The 17,560-nt window shown below is 33.9% G+C and overlaps 1 protein-coding gene across 7 annotated transcripts in view; it reads left to right on the forward strand.

Annotated features, from left to right (window-relative positions):
- Positions 1-17,560, forward strand: part of da (daughterless) — a 37,437-nt gene that overhangs the window by 2,609 nt on the left and 17,268 nt on the right. For 6 of the 7 annotated variants that reach the window (XM_069040304.1, XM_069040307.1, XM_069040305.1 and 3 more), the window contains exons 2-3: positions 12,625-12,674; positions 13,210-13,422. In XM_069040304.1, the coding sequence (XP_068896405.1) occupies positions 12,625-12,674; positions 13,210-13,422 (263 nt within the window). The remainder of the gene's footprint in view (positions 1-12,624; positions 12,675-13,209; positions 13,423-17,560) is intronic. The other variant, XM_069040310.1, reaches the window with a different exon arrangement.

The raw sequence follows: 17,560 nt of genomic DNA on the forward strand, positions 1-17,560 counted from the left end.
ATGTGTTATTGTTGTTTTTTGCATTGTTGCTACTTTAATTTATTTAAACATGATTTTTGGCGTTCAAAAACATTTTTCTAATTTTCAAAATCTTGCAAAGAGCCAACTGGTGTGACAGGAACTACTATCTGTTTATGTCATTAAAATATCAGGTAAAAATGTTTAAAAAAATCAGTATTCGTTTTTGTAGAAGATATGGACCCATTTGTTACACTAAATGTGGCAACATTTAAAAACATTCTGTGTTTCCCAATAGTCTACAAATATTTCATTCTTGTTGTATCCATGGAAATGAGAGAGAAAAATTAAAGCCATGTTGCCGTACGTTATTTTACGTAAAACGGACATAAAATTACTTCTTGAAAATGCTGGAAATAATGAAGTAAATAATTGCAAACCTGATCACAATCATTCAGAATTTTTATACCACTGGCTACTAAAAAGCAAATAGTCAATAGTATATTATGCACCGAGGAAGTGAAGTGGATGATTTTTACCCCAGGTGCAGTTTGTAGCCCGAGTGTTGTACAAAGCACTGAGGATAAAAATCATTCACTCCCGAGGTCTATATACTATTTATTGCACGACTTGTATACCGGGTGTTTGGTGTTTAAGGTAACAAACTTTTCTGACATGCACAGCTAGGTTAAATGAACTATTTTTCTGAGTGACATTTTTTTCAATTTGCTTTTTTATTATGCTGAACTAAACTGACTAAACTCTGTTTCCACTGTTTAAGAGCCACTGTTCGTATCTGTAATTATTAATAATAACTAATAAAGATTTGTAAAGGAAAATGCCTTAGCTGACGCCTTTCTAATTTAGAAATCCGGTGGATCTCACACAGTAGTTCTTCAAATTGAAAAAATGATTAGGTACTTGAAAATTATAACACATACTAAAAAATGTTACTAGAATAAAAGTTTTATTTTGTCTATTTCTTTACACAGGAGAAGTTTGTCACCTTTTACCCCAAACACCCTGTATAATGTGCAACTTTACTCCCTGATTGTACAGGGTGATTCAAGTTTTACCGCCCGCACGATAAACCCTATTAAAAAATTAGTAAAAATTATGAAACGTTGGGGTTACATTCCCTTCATATAAGGCTTCAAATTGGCATCAAAAGAAAATTGTTAGTGTTTGAATTATTGCAATTTTAACATTAAGAGCGAAAAATGACCAAGATTTACAACTGCAGTGTCATAAATAAATACATACCTCATTGTTGGGTAGACATCTGTTGACAACTTTTCTAGTAATTCTTAAGTCCCTAAAGGGTACCATAAACAAGCCTCTTTTGTGGAAGTGACCGCCCAATTCAATAATAAATCATAGCTAAATAATATACTTTAATACTTTAATATCAAATTTCATTTATTTCGGAAACCGGTGATGTTTTCATGATTTCAATGACACCAAATTTTTCCTAAATGTTTGAAAGGACACTCATCGAAAAATTATGTCAATTAATCTAGCGGTTATTGAATTAAAACGAAATATTTACCTGTTTCATTAATAGTAGATTACATACCGAAGTGGAAAGTGTTTCATTCCTGTCGAGAGCTAAGATAGTTTACCAAGGCGTAGCCGAGGTGAACTAATGCTCGAGACAGGAAGGAAACACCTTCCCACCGAAGTTTGTATACTATTTTATTCGGAATCATTACATTTTTAGCAAATAAACAATTAATTTGGTGCAATTTCATTTCTACCGTTTTTCGACAATTCGTGTACGCCACTGGAAAAACGTTATAACAGGGCGGAAAGTGGCCTATTACTGACCAAGAGAGGGAAGAAAAGATAAGAAGAAATGGTTAACTTTCCGCCCTCGAATAAGGTTAGGAATGTGCATATTACAATACGATTCCGAATAAAAAAGTTTAAATTTTTACAGAATGTTCTACGAGTATAGCGATACACAATCATTCCTGAATTTTTTGAGAAGTTTAAATCGATTAGAAGTGGGTGTTTTCGCTCGGGCGGTAAAACTTGAATCACCCTGTACTGTGAAGTAAAGTGGGTCTTTTTTCCCATTGGGCAAAAAAACTTTTACCTTTTATGATAGATATTTATTTCATATTAATTTTTTTGCTCGATATGCAGTTTGTAGCCCGAAGGCGAAGCCCGAGGGTCCTACAAAGCAGCGACGCACAGAGGAGTATTGGACGGTGAAAGTTGATCAAAAGTAGAAAATTTAAAATTTAATTTCATGTAGTTGAACCATCTAGTGGGGTAATACCGGGTGATTTTAAATGAATGTGACTTTTTTTCATAGGTTGGTAATAGTATTATTGTTGGTTATTCTGTTTTTTAATGTGATAGTTGACATAAACATAGGCGTCCTCGCCTATTTGACACAATTTATTAATACATAAAATGTCAAAATGACGATGAATGATGTGTTGATTAAGGTATCAAGTTTGTCAAAATAATTTATGAAAAATGTTCCCAACTTAAGAAAAAAGTCACAATCATTTAAAATCACCCGGTAGATAAAGTATGTTGTCACTTGCCGGTTTAAAAAAAAAGCACGATGGCGGATGCGTAGACAAACTCTATTGTTTCTCAGCACTCATGTTCTGACCTGCTACGTTATTGGTTATACGAACTTTGAGTGTGAATTTTTTCTGTACTCGTGGAGTTTTCTGTGATGGACGTTTTGCGTTTTGATTATTTTTTTATTAGCGTTAACACAAAATAACTGCAACTGGAAGTTATAAATAACGTATGTTTTGAAAGTAGAGTGTTTCAAACTAATTTCCAAGGCCCACTTTTACGTGTACTAACCTCTATACAGACTGGCTACGAAAATTGAATTCACTTTTCCACATTTGCCTAAAAGATGGAACTACAAAAAAATAAAATGGAATTGCTGGAAACATTGTTTTTTTACGTAACTATGCATTCAAAAAAATGTAGCTAAATGCTTGTTGTAGCCGATTATGTTGCACGCTAAGGCGACCTTCTCAAGCAGGATAATATACTTATTCGCTGCTCAATATTGAAATTCATAATTTTAAATTGACAATGACATTGACAATTGTTAAAAATAGTGGCAATTGCACGAAATAATTGAATTCGATGTTGCCATTTAATTAAATATATTTTTTCGATCCTTAAATTTTTTGTAAAAACAGTGACATCTTTTGGCAATATGAAGAAAAGTGACTCCTATTATTTTTAAATATACAGGATCGCTAAAAAGTATGGAGACAGCTAAATATTTTCAGAACGGTTTGGCCTTTTTTTGTGGTTACGGTTGGCTTCAAAAAAAAAACCGGAACTGTCAGAAAAAGTTCTGTCAGATTTTATTACATTTTTATAGTTTGAAACGGCCTTAAAAAAACTGCACTTATGTGTCACTGTCAAACAGACATAAATGGACAAATTAAATTCCCAATTTCCAATTAGGTCAAATTTCATTTCCCGTTTTTTTTTTAAGCCAACTGTACATGATTCAACTACGTTAAATTAAATTTTAAATTTTCGACTTTTGATCAATTCACCGTCCAATACCCCTCTCTTTGACGGTGCAATCATGCACTTCCGAGGTGCAGATACTATTTATTTTTTTACACGACCCAAAAATTTTAATTGAAAAAAGCCGGAAAATTAAAAATTATTTTTAACTGTCAACATGACACAAACTTAACCTAACGTTTAAAAATAATTTACAAATCTAAAAGATATATTAAAAAATTTAATTATTTTTCTCATAATTTTCTAACATGGGTGACATTGCCTCACTGAGTTGTTCCGCGAATTTTGGAACATCCAGTATAAGGCACACCTTGTAGAGAGTGATTTTGAAGGTTCTGCAGATATTTTAAGCCGAGATAGAGCCCCACAAAATGTAATAATTGAGCCAATAATGCCTTATACGAATGTTAATATTTTTCGAGAAAAAGGGGCTAAAAGTTTGTCAAAAAAAGTTTGGGAACCACTGAATTTTATGAAAAAATGGGTAAAAAAATAAATCATAGTAGACTTTTTTTGTTGTCAGTTAATTCAAAAGTAACTCACTTTGACAAGAACATCAATCTTGACCTCAATTTAATTCACAAATGTCTTTCACCAACCTGGAGAAAATCGTTATGGTTTTTGATATATGGCGAAGTTCGTGGACACTCAGAGCTAAAGCGGCAAATCTACGATGAAAAGTTGCCTCGAAGGATGCTTCCCAACGCAGGAACCTTTGTAAACGTTATGCAACATCTTTGCGATTTCGGGCGTTTCGAATATGTGCGATCTTGGCCGCCAACGAGCAGATCGCATTGTAGTTGGAGAAGAGCAATTAACGTGTGGGTTACGTTAGGATTGTTGAAAATCACCTCGTACTCGTAGGTCCCGGTGTTTTACCTCGCTGTTTGAATGTAAACGGTTATCTTCAATTTTTAAAGTTTTGACCGAATTACTCGACGAAATTCATCTAGCAATTCGACAAAAAATGTGACACCTTTACGATGATGCACCGCTTCATTACTGTTTTCTCAATTTGGTTGTAGATCGTAAAATTTTATGTTACTTTTAGTTAAAGATCTTGCGAAACTTATAAATCTTAGTTTACCACTAGCAGGTAATATTTTAAGCAGGGTTGTATTGTATAATTCACCCAAAAATAAAGTAATTTTATGGACTTTGGTCGATAATTTTTTATGTATTATAATTTTGAGGTCACTTTAATTACCAACTTGAAGAGAGTTATTATATCTTTTACCTTTGCAAATAGGAAAGGGTCTCAGTACGGTACTGAAAATGGACCCACTGGAGACGAGGTAGGTAGAGCACAGTCGCGCGACGGGTGTCAGAAGCTTAGTGCGCTGCCATAACTGACCCCCTCAAGTTAATGTACTCCATCCCTCATAAAATCACTATATTTCTGGGTCTACTTTTCCCAACCTTTTCATACCCAATCATTGTGCCTGTTAATCGCCCATAATATGCAATAAAATTTTACGACCTACAACGAAATTGAGAAAACAATACGTTCAAAACGCCGCTCAGGAAATTCGTGAATAGAGTTCGCTTTTCTTGGACACGTTGTACTGAAGCTTGCATTGCAAATGATGGTAGGCATTTCGAGCAACTTCTTTGATGATTCATTTTATGTTTTTACTCACAATTTTTTTTACTTTGTTGTTTAAGCCTTTGTTGATTTCTGAATAAGTTGCAGGCATTATTTTATCATCACTTTACAAATTTTATCACAAATTCATGATGAGATTCAAAAAACTTGAACGATCATAACCTCGAATGCCATAAAAACTTGACTTTTTAGGTTGGTCGTTCGTCAAAATTGCCTGCCAAATTTGAAATTTTTCAGCGTTTTCCAAAGAAAGTGGTTGCTTTGAATTTTCTTATAAACCATTAATATTTGTACCGAGTGACTATAAATGATTGAAGCAAAATAGGGGATTGGCAACACTGATGCAGTTGGTAGTGCAAATCTTCTCGTGCATCATCTGTCAATCATTTCTATTTAGGTTAGGTTAAGTCACGAAGTATAGTCGTTTTCAATGACATCCGTGCTGTCAATATGACAATATGTTGGCATCACTTGTTGTAATAATTTTGAATTTCCTAATTTGGCAATTTACCTTGACGCGGCAAATTGACAAATTCAAATTATGTATTATGTATCATTTCCGACAAATCAAAGAAAATATGTAGTATGATTCGGATTCCGAGGATGATTTAGTTTAACCGTGTTGTACACCATGTGGAAGACTGGGTTTTATTGTTTGTTGTTGATGTTTCACGAAGTATAAATTTCCTTTTATCATAATCTCAATTTGTTATTTGACATTTTTTTAACTAGGATTTGCTTATACTCTGAATACTGTTAATGAATTTTGGTGTCCAATCTGTTTCAACATATTAAAAATGACACTGACAGCACGGATGTCATTGAAAACGACTATACATTGTTTTGTTTGTTTGTTTCAATTTTGAAAATTGCGTGTCATGCCAACGATGTTGGCAACTAAAGATTTCAAATGTGTTACCAACATAACAAAATACATACATCATTTTCAATCATTGGTAGTCACTCGGTATAAGGCAAGTTGGGTTATTTTGCCTTCTTTTAACACGTACTGCATCAGGTTAAAATATCTGCACAACCTTCAAAGTCACTCTATATTTCTCATCTTTTAACTGGTTTCATTTGAAAATGTTCCAAAACATTTCTTTTCGCTCTATTTTGTGCACAAATTGTACATGATGGTCTGTACGAGGCTTTATTATTTTTAACATTTCCATAATATATTTTTCTGGAAAATAAATGTCCATGGTGTTTGTTTAGAAAAGTAATAAATAAAACTATGTGAACTTGTATTTACCATATTATTTTTATACTTACGCGATGATTAATGAAATTTGATTTAAGTACATTAGAAATTATGTATTCAAAAATTTGTGGCCTGGAAGTAATAGTACTACAGGTATCAGTTTTAGTTTTTACTTTGTTTATAATTTTTTAAACACAAATTTTTTCTTTATATTTCTGTTTGTTTTTTTATCATTTCAACGAAAAGTAGGGAAATCTCCATATCTGATTTAATGTGAATCTCCTTTATTTTTGATCTTCTATAAGGTGTACTGATATACAGGCTGTTCAATAAACAATTTCCACCATTTGCATGGTGGAATTAATTTGTATTCTACTTTTCTAAAAATATTCTCATGAAGCGCAAACATTATTAGTAAGTTATTAAGCAGGATGTTTGCTTCAAACATATATTTTTCATTGTTGTTTAAGTAAATTTAATATAGCTATCACATTTATACTTAAAGATTGTAAAAATCTAATTATTATTAAAAGCTCATTTTTGTCATAGGGATTAGTAATACGTAGAAGAAATAAAGTGTATACGTTTCATTCATTATATGAAACTATCGTTAACCAACTATTCAATTAGAACGATTTTGATTGTTTTTAAAATATAAATTCACAATTAATGTTTCCTATATGTACATGTTTTATCATTTCTACGAAAGTAATCATTTATTCTTTATTTAATGGTGAAATTGTAGATATGATCGAGTGAGATATTTAGTTAACCAGGTGTGCTTAAATTTTAAAATGTGACGTCAGTAGCAATGGGGGAAATTACGTGCTTGCTTTTTACTTAACAAGTAACATTGTCAATCGTTTGCTGATAAAGTTACCACGCTGATGGGGGTCTGTTCTGTGCATTCTTTGCATGTACTTAAGATAAATAAAAGTTCAATTTATCTTGTAAAAATGTACCATATAAATGCGTGTTGGACCATTCCACGAGTCAGTGCACAAGGGACATAAAACAGTTAACTCAGAATTTTTCTTCTGGGTCGGATGTTATTAAAACGAACCACAAAATTCTTTCAAAAATTTAATCTAAATTTTCATTTAAAATATAGAATCTGTTCTTTTTCTCAAAAAAGATAGAAAACAGAGTGACAGATCACTAGAGTCGAAATGTAAGTAACAAAGGACAATCGTGATTTTCTTGATGTTAAAATTGGCAAAAGTCGTAGCACAAGCGTTCGAGGAAGACAAAGAAAGTTATTGCGAAAGATCGGAAGAGACGGTCCTTGTTGGGGTGGTGTTTGCGTTATTTCGGTCACGTGACCGGCGGTCATCCGTTCACCCATCATTGAATTCGGTAATTTTCCATCGAAGTGTATCATTTTTCACTGCAAGAGCAACCTTGAACCTGATTCGTTCCAATTTCATCCTTGATGACATCACGGCTAACGGAAAAAACAGATGGCCGACTGAAATCCAAAAAACCGAATCAAAGCAAACTCCACGGTTGGGATGACAGCTGGAAAGCACAATTTTTATCGGAGGCGCGCGGTTGCACCTTCGACCGGCACGCACGAGGTCAACGTTTCGACCGGTGCATCTTCGACATCCCGGATCGATCGATGGATCGACGACGGATCGATCGCACCCGATACACCGGACGATCGCGCAAGAACCTCGTCGAAATGCCGTTCGGGATGACGAGGAGAACCAATCAATCAGACCGAAATCGCGTCCTGTCAGGAATGAGAGTTAATGATGGAAAAATGGGAGATCCAGTCGCGGTATGGGCATTATAATGGGGCATGGGCGAGTTCTGGTGTTCAGAGGAACGTGAATTATTTCTCATTACAACGTGAATGTCATAATAAGATAATATTCATTAGTCGAGATCAGAGCCAGAAGATAGTAAGTTGACCGTGGTTTTGTTCGAGACAGGTCCACCGGAGCGGACAGTGTTGATTTCGATTATATTTGACATGTGGGATAATGTGGGATCTGAATTTGTGGCTCAAGGAATTCAGGAATACAGGAGATAGTTCGGTGTGTAGTTGTCAGAGGGACTTACAGGAATATTTAAAAAAAACCTACACTAAATTAAATGAATTTAAATGTTACATATTCAGAAAAAAAAATGTACAAAAAAACACCTAGGAAATCCACAAAATGATTAATATAACGAACAAATGAAATAAATGAAAATAGAAAGATTTAAAAAAATCTTTTTTTTTTTTAATTATTGTGGGATATACAGTTTGTCCACGGATTGAGTTACAAAGAGGTTTATGACTGACTAAACATTTTTTAATTTGAATTTCATATCTGGGGATTAAGCCCTGCTTGGCATGAAACTAATTTTAAGTATATTTTCGATTGTTTCAAATCAAGGAGGTCTTGGTGGTTTAGATAAAGTAAAGAGCGATCAAATTAATTTGTAATCGAGTCATCCATGGATTTGAATCCGTATGTCTTTTCGATTAATATGCCAGGTCTAACCTGTGTTTTTTGTTCAAGAAATGACATACGATTTCGGATTCATGGATAACTTAATTACAAATTAATTTGATCGCTCGATATAAGCCATTCAAAAAATTCCCGACATTTTTGACATGTCGAGTTTCTCAAAATGATATACATACATAATTAATGATAATCTTTTGCAATTTGGGCGGTATGTAATAGGATGATTAGGTCCTATGTACAGCCAATTAAAATATTAGGTGGTTAGTAGTTATGAAATAAACTAAAAAATTTACATATAAAATTGCAAATGTCAGGGGAGTTTTTTGAATAAGTTATAGCTGTTCAGTACTGACTACGGCAAAACGTCATTAAGAAAACTTCTTCGCAATGTAAAATCATCGCTCCATGAAATATCAGAAATATCGGCTTACTTTTATGAAACTCTGTCCACTTGTTGTTTGCAAACCCAATTAAATAATAAGTGATAAAAAAATCAATTCCAGTTTGTAAAACTCTATTTCTAAGTGACATTTGGGGATTTTCTTCAACTGAATGAAAAACTAAAACGGATGCTGCATCATTTTCGTCTAAATGTTTTCTTATTTTTTTAACATTTAGAATGGAACCCGTTCCTTGAAATTTTCGGACGGCCACATGAGAAATTGTTGTTTTAGGAAATTTTTCGTTAAATTTGTTGATAGCAAAGATCGCCAGTAGTATAATTCATAACACTGAATTAATTATGTATGTTCTCTCTTGTAGAGCTATTATAATAAGAAGTTTATCAACACTTACACCGTATAATGTGTAGTCTGACGTTTTATAAACTGCTTAAGCACGTTTGCAGTAGGTAGTTATGGTAATGTGATTTTGAAGATAAAATTCGCCTACTCAAAATTTCATGATTTTTTAATTAAAAACAGTCTAAATTTTCGAGATAAATGCGAATAAAAAACAACTGTAACAGCCAAAAATGAAAACTGCTTTAGGAGCCTGAAAACAAGCAGGTCATTTTATCAAGAGTAACTTTTTCTGAAAAATTTAAAATATTTTTTTTCCCTCTTTGTAACTCAATTCGTGGACATACTGTATATATTTTTTCAATGAAATGTAGACATTTAAATGACTACATTTGCAATGTTTTTCACATAGAACTGCAACTTTAGGTGGACAATAAATTTTCAAAAATGGTGAATTAGATCTTTTATAATCATAACTTCTTATGTGAGTGGAGGAGTGGACCAATGGTTTCATTTCTCGGTTTTACCATTTTTGAAAATAAAATAAGTAATTGACACTCAGTGAACGATGAGCTTTTGTCCAGTTGTTACATATGTAAGTACATATGTATAATACATTCATTTTTGTTTTAGACCAGAGTAGGCTATTTTAATTTTTTTAAATGTTGGTATCGGGGCTATGTCAAAATAACAAAATCAAAATTGTTCGAACTGCCAGTGTCAAATTTGACATTATTATTAAGTATTAAGGTAAATTAGTTTTAAATTTGTGCAATATTTACATTTATCACTAAATACACACATTATTGAGTCCTCGAAACTATGTAGTTAATTGGAAAATGATAATGCTCGGCTACATGGTCATGAATTTTGACAAGAAAGTGTAACCTCAAATATTATGCATGATGTATATTGTCATTCAGCCACAGTCTTACCATACAACTCGCCAAATTTCCATAGCCTACTCTGGTCTAAAACAAAAGTGAATGCACTGTATGTACAGTGGCGAGCACGGAATTTCGCACACATTGGACATTTCACTGACATAATTTTATTAAAATGAGATACTGACGGCAGTTTCGTGACAGTTTAGGTGAAACATCAGTCATGATCACATATATCATGATTGATTATAATGACCATAAAGCTTAGACTAGATAGTTTTTTTTAATGACATGCAAATTGGTGTGCGAAATTCCGTGCTCCCCACTGTACATACATATTTCGAAAATGTCTAAAATGAAGAATCCACTTAATTAGAAACATTGTATGTAGTAATATCTAAATTTGTTTTTGGCGGTATAAGCATAAGCCACACACATCTTTATTATATTAAAATATAACAATATTTTTGTCCGTAAAGAAGAAACTGAGTGAATATTTTGTTATGAATAAAAAAATAATGGTGTTTGACAATTCAACTTGTTTTTTTATTTCAATTCTTTTATCAGTAGTTATATCTCTGACGTTTGAGAGAGCAAATCCTATAGTTGTTCAGTTCATTTGTATTCATTATATTTTTTATATCAATTATGTACAATTATTACTTAAAATGTAAAAACTGAAACATCCGTTACGCCAATAAAGGTACGGTTTTATACTAGTGTGGGAAGTGGAATTTTTTTCATTCCTAAAGACAACATAATTATACCCACATTTCCCTTCAGTACATACGTGTGTTTAGTACCTCCACATTTTCTGTTTAATAAAAAATAACACAAACCGTTTGGAGCAGTGAGATATCCAGAATTATTCTGACAAACGCACAAACAAAATTGCCAGAGCGCTTTACATGATTTATTAATTAATTAATTATACTTATTTAAATTATAAGTATAGTTTAAGTACGTGGTTGCTTATCTTTTTAAGGTAATATTACATAGTTCCAGTTAAAAGTTCTATGACTTGAAATTTAAAAAAAATAGAAAAGACCTCTATTTTTTATTCCAATCTCCCTGTATTTCAACAGATTTTTGACAGTACTCAGTTAACATTTCTCTACTGTTTCAAACAACCTGAATTCTTGTTTTCAAAGTTTGCTAAAACTTGGTTCATCTCGAATTTATTTCGTTGTAGATCCCTAATCGTTGGGATCAGATCAGAACTGTTTGGGTAGTCCAGTTTCTTCAAGCCACATTGTTGAACAGCAATCCTTGCGTACTTTTCCAGGTGGTTTTTCTTTAATGGCACCAGCACCACCTGTCAGCTAATACGTTAAAGAAGCATAACGATCATTGTTGAAGGAAGAGTAGGTACTTCCGTTAAAATTCACCAAGTAAATTATTTTTGAGTGTGTCACCATTCGTAAACCCGGTGGACGCTTTTCCATTGGTTCTCCTTTTCACAGATCATAATAGGAACTACTTTTTCGTTGTCAGTAGTATCAAAAAATGTTGCAATTATCATTCCTCCTAAACTGGCGGAAGAATTTTCAATAATCATGTTGATGTTAGGAACTTTTTCGGGAAGATTTATCTTCAATGAATTTCTTCTGAAAAAATGTATTTACCCATTACCATGAAGAAGTTAAAGTCTCCCTTCTTCGGTTAACAATTCTATGATGATTTAATACAATTTTAAACTTTTTCAAAACTTGCTATCACTGAACATGTCTCTTCGACAATATATCGACAACAAGTGAATGGATTTTAGCGAAATTTTTACCTGAACTTATAGGATTAATTAATAAATCAATGACAACACGATACGCTCCTTCTGTGTCTATTTAAGGGTAGTTAGGCTGTAAATTTTTCGACGTTACCAGATAATTTGACGTTGGTACATTTTACGTTTTCGCAGTGAAAATGACTGTTGATAATTGTCGGCAAATTCGATTGAACCAGCCCAAGTCCCGAGTACATTTCTGTCAGAGCGTAATAATTAGACTTGCGGCGTACGTCGCGTTCTATCGAGAGGTCCCACTGTATCGTAACGTTCTAATAAAGCCCGAAGTGATTTATTCGAGACATTTCTACTTTATGGTCAAAATCGAATCGCGTGAAATAGGTCAGTGTAGAACTGTTCGTTTGTTCTGTTTGTCACTTTGTCCCGACGATATATCGACGGTGTATTTTGACGTTCCATTAAAATGGTGCTCCCGTTGATGGTGTGTTTTTATTTATGTTGCAGAGAAACCTGGATTCCAACCACCATATGGTGGAATAGATGGTAACGGAATGGTGAGTTTCTTTTCGATTAAATGTTTAATTTTTGCACATTCGTGCGACCACAATAAAATTAATTCCGAAGCCAGCTCCTCACCTGTTCCGGACGGTGCCTAAAGAGAACTTTTTTTTTATTAAATTCCGGCAAGAGGAGGTGGCAAAGCTGCCTCGATGGACGAAAATTTCCCGGCGCGGTGGATAATTTGTTGCCGGCAACGTAAACAAGCCACCAGAAATGTTGCCACGCCGAGTGAATCGAGCAGGCGAGCCCCCTAGGGGTGGCGCTGAATTTCTTTCGACGCGTCCCCCTCCTCGACTAATAATAATTTATTATGCCGGAGTCGATGGGTTCGGGCGTTGTGGCTTATTAAATCATCCGACTCTCGAACCGAAACCAGAAATTAAATTAACAACGCGGCCGTAAAACCGAAAATAACGCGGCCGACGAGTCACCAACCCTCGTCGGACGTCCATCGGTCAGGTGACCGACCGGAAGCGCACCAGTGACGACATTTTCATTATCATATTTTTTTCTCCGTTGTAATGACAGGCCTACGCCATAAGTCCGGCAGGTCCGGTATATACGGGTCCCGGAGCCAGCCCTACCCAAGCGACGGGAGAACCGTTCGCGGCTGACAGCCCCTATTTTCCATTTAGTGCGAGGCCGGGGAGTCGATTGTCGCCGGCCAAACCAAAGGCTGGATTAAGGCCGACGAAAGAGGAACCGGCACAGACGGGAACCCCCGTCGACAACCAGCAATGGGTGAGTAACATGGGTGGACGGAATGGGCTGGAAAGTACACCGGGCCAAATCGCAAATACGTGCCCAAAAGACTTTACTTTTTTTGCTAAAGATTCTCACCCAAAACAAGAACCTTCGATTTGTGTTGCTATTGTGGCATTATTATTCGTATGATGTACTGTCGCGAGCAATAAATTTTGGTCGTCAATGTCATTTCAAAATTTGGTTAGATTGTCACAAATTTAAAAAATCTCCCTGCCTGATTATGCCCACGTCAACAAAATGTCAAAAAATTCAGAAAAAAATGACAATTAATGTCATACTACATGATGATAGGTTATGATATTTACGACTGTTTTACAATGCAGCATTTTCGATTGCGTCAAAGAATGACATTGACGATCAAAATTTATTGCTTGCGACTGTACCCTCGCGGCCACCCAAAAGTGCACGGTAGCTGGTGCAGACTTCTCAATTTTTTTCTAGATTTAAAAAGGGATCTCTCCAGTGGGGTTTGTGCTGAATGCATTTTTTTAATGACAAATGTATGCTTTGTTTAAAAAAGTTAAGATTCTAAAATTAGTCTTGTAAAGGTATAATACCAATGTAATATTATATAATGTGAAAAAAAAAATCGTGCCGCCAGTGTACGTCACAATTTTAATTAGTGCACCAAAACGTAGGTACACTCAACTTAACATTTAATGTCACTTCAATAAGTTGCATTTAACGTTCGCCAACCACCATGTTTTCACCAGAGTTTAGTATTTAGACCAATTTAACTGCCAATGCTTAAATTCTACGAAATCTTCAAAGAAAGTACATATGTAATATGTAGATACACTATTTTTGTTGTTTTTTTTTTTTAGATGTTTCAATTAAGGACTGATAGCAAATCTTGGCCGCAAAATATATAACTATTATTTTCGTTCTGGTATTTTTCTTTCTATCGTAGTTAATGTTACCACAAAGACTGGTAAAGGTTCATCTAGGTAAATGTATATCTACAGGTGATTCTGAAATAAGTTTAGAAAAAAAAAAACGGTAATTGGTGATAATGAGAAGAAGTTATAGACAAAAAAATTTTCTTATAAAAGTTTTTTCGTTTTCGAGATACAAATTGAAAATCTGGTCAAAATTGCTGTACCTACTCTATTCTTTATCTTGGTGAATGGTCTTAGGGAAATTTTCAGCCGTCAAGTTGAATTTAGGGATTTTTGAAAGTTCCCATGGAAAAGTGCGTTGGTAGTTGTTCAAAAATATTCAAATATTACAATAATGTACTTACAGAGACGCCAGAAAGTCTTTCTATTTAGTATTTTCCAAGTTAAATTGCTCATGATTCACACGCACCGAGACATAACTCCAAACGTGTCATCGTCACATCGCATCGTTCTCTAAAATTTTAATAACTTACTTGGGAATTTCAAAATGTTCTAGACCGACCACACAGTTTCCGGTGAAATTTGGTCCGGTTTATGGTTTAAGAATCCGGTTAATTTTTCAAACCCAAACTTCTTTGCAATATTGCCCGACACGGGACGGTAATAATGTTCGGTCGGATTGACCGACGACAGACGCCGATAATTCTCAGATTTAAGAATCGATGTGTACGGCTTATATATTTACATTTCGCAACATAAGATAGTGAGATTTGGACATGAATGCTTGACGAAGATTATGAATCTGAATGACAGCGATGATTTACACCACACAAAAATTTGGTGGAAAAAGTAAAACTTACAAAGCTACCCATGGCTTGCTTGATCGCATCGACCACTCACCAAGGTAAAGAATAGAGTATAGTACGCTGCTGAGTTAAAGGTGATTACCTGATTATCTTGGTAGTTTAGCAACAATAATAATCAAAGTCAGTTACAAACTCCTCTCGATCATTTCCATAGAAACATTTACAAAGCAGTGTGCTTGCACCTACGACTTTGTTGTGGAGTTGATGTATAGTACTCCCAAAACTCTAACGTTTTATGATAGGCAATATCGTTATAAAGTTAAACAGCTTTATAAAGATTTAGGAAGTGGCCGTGAATAAACAGACCTTTAAGAGTGGAGGCTCTGGATTTAGAAAGACGGGAGACGGTACCAGGTAGTCTCTCTTGAACGAATGCTCCTCTTCTCACTAGGAGGTGTCAAATACTAATCTCCTTGTTATTAGTTTTGCCTATCATAAAACGTTAGAGTTCTGTAAGTATAGTTGTCCGTTTTCTCTAAGGTTATATTGGGGCCGTAAAATTATCCCATTGTGTAAAAGTTGATTTGTCTACAATAGGAAACATTTTGTTGTTGTAAACAGCAAGCAAACCCGGCTGGTTGTGTCGTTCAGAGTTTTTTTGATTTATGGCAGGGGTGCGTAGCTTCTGAAACCTACACAAAAAGGCAGCTTATTAGGAGGTAACTTCTTTTACGGCCCCAATATAACCTTCGAGAAAAAAAAAAGTAAACAAATTCGGACAAATTTTCCCTATTCATAGCCTTGAAAATACAAGAATATAGGGTAATTTCCCTCCAAAAGTCAAAATTTATTCAGAATTAATTTTTTTCCAAACTTATTTCAGAATCACCCTGTATACATACATGCTGTAATGTGTGTGGTAGACAAAAGTTCCAGTAACTTAAAACGCTTGTCTTGATGTCTTAAAGGCGGAGATCGTTATTAATCCGGTTTTTTTAGGCAGTTATGACTCATTTAATTTTGACAACTTAAATTAACATTAAAGTAGAACAGTAGAAAAATATCCAAAGAGAGAAAAATGCTGAAATTTATGCATTTCTATCAAACACGTACAAATTTCGGATTCAACATTGTAACATCTGAAGAAATGCAACTTTAAAAAATATTTCATTATGGAACAAGAAAAAAAAGTAAAACATTCTTTCGGGATATTAAAAAAAATTGATATACTCGTAACTGACATTTTTCCTGGTTCACCATCCTTGATTAATTTTATTTTTTTAAAGGTGATTTAGCACAAAAACAGTCAACAATCAAAAAATCTTTTCTTCTCGTCCAATATTAACTTTTCTTTGAATGGTAAATCCAAAATGGGTGATATCAAAAGTTGAGATGGGTGTACTTTTCTGTCGGATATACACATTTTTAATCATCAGACCAATTGTATGATTTACTTATCTTACTTTTATAAATACCGCAGTAGAATGTGAAATTGTGTCAACTTTGGAAAATGCGTCCTATCGAAGAAAAGAATCAACATTTGAACGGAGCTGATATTTTTAAAAAATTCAGTGGAAAATACCGAGAAAATAAAATTCAATAAAAGTATTGATTTAGATTGAAGATTTCTGTCGTTGGTTACAATAATTACTGCACATATTTGCATAATATCTTATGTAATGAATGACAACACGAAGTTAGTTTTTAAATTTAAGGAAAATGAACGACTTCGTAAAAGAAATTCAAAAATGCATGTCAAGAACATTAAGTGAATAGTTCCTGTGACAATAAGAGTGTAGAAAATTATAACACTACTTTCTGTTGGTCAATTTTTTTATTATTAAATGTAGACGGATGTGTTGTTTTCAAAATATGCAATTATGTGTATAATGTTTATAAAATTTAAATTTTCCATTATATTTATTAGGCTCCCCGATACATACGATACTCTCGGAGGAATAAATTTATGTAAGTTTTTTATGTTAGTTACGGACATGATATTTTATTTATGCTATTAGATCTAAATATGTATACTCGTAATACTTGCTAGAAGTTGAATCGAGTGAAAAACTTGATAACATTTCTGATTTAATACATTTTTTATCAGCGTCTCAGAATTTTTGCTACACATTTGCGATTTGGTCCCTTTATGCACTTCACGGGTCACAACCTAAATTGAACAGCTTTTTTTTATCCAAGTTTATGAATCAAAATTTTACGAAATACGTAATTCACTTCAGACAGAATGATCTGTTATTTGGTCAGACCATACTTCGGTTTTCGCACGAACAAGAAATTGAAGTAAAAAGAAATATAAAACTGTAAGCATCACTTGACAGTTACGTATTTTCCCTCATTTTCAACAGTTTTTCGTCGCAGTTTTAAATTTTCAATGCCCTATTTATAAAATTCTTTGTCCTTGAACCTAAAGAAATTATCCAAGTGCTGTTGGATATCATCAACTATTTT

Source organism: Tenebrio molitor, chromosome 2, assembly GCF_963966145.1.
Source record: "Tenebrio molitor chromosome 2, icTenMoli1.1, whole genome shotgun sequence".
NCBI lineage: Eukaryota > Metazoa > Arthropoda > Insecta > Coleoptera > Tenebrionidae > Tenebrio > Tenebrio molitor.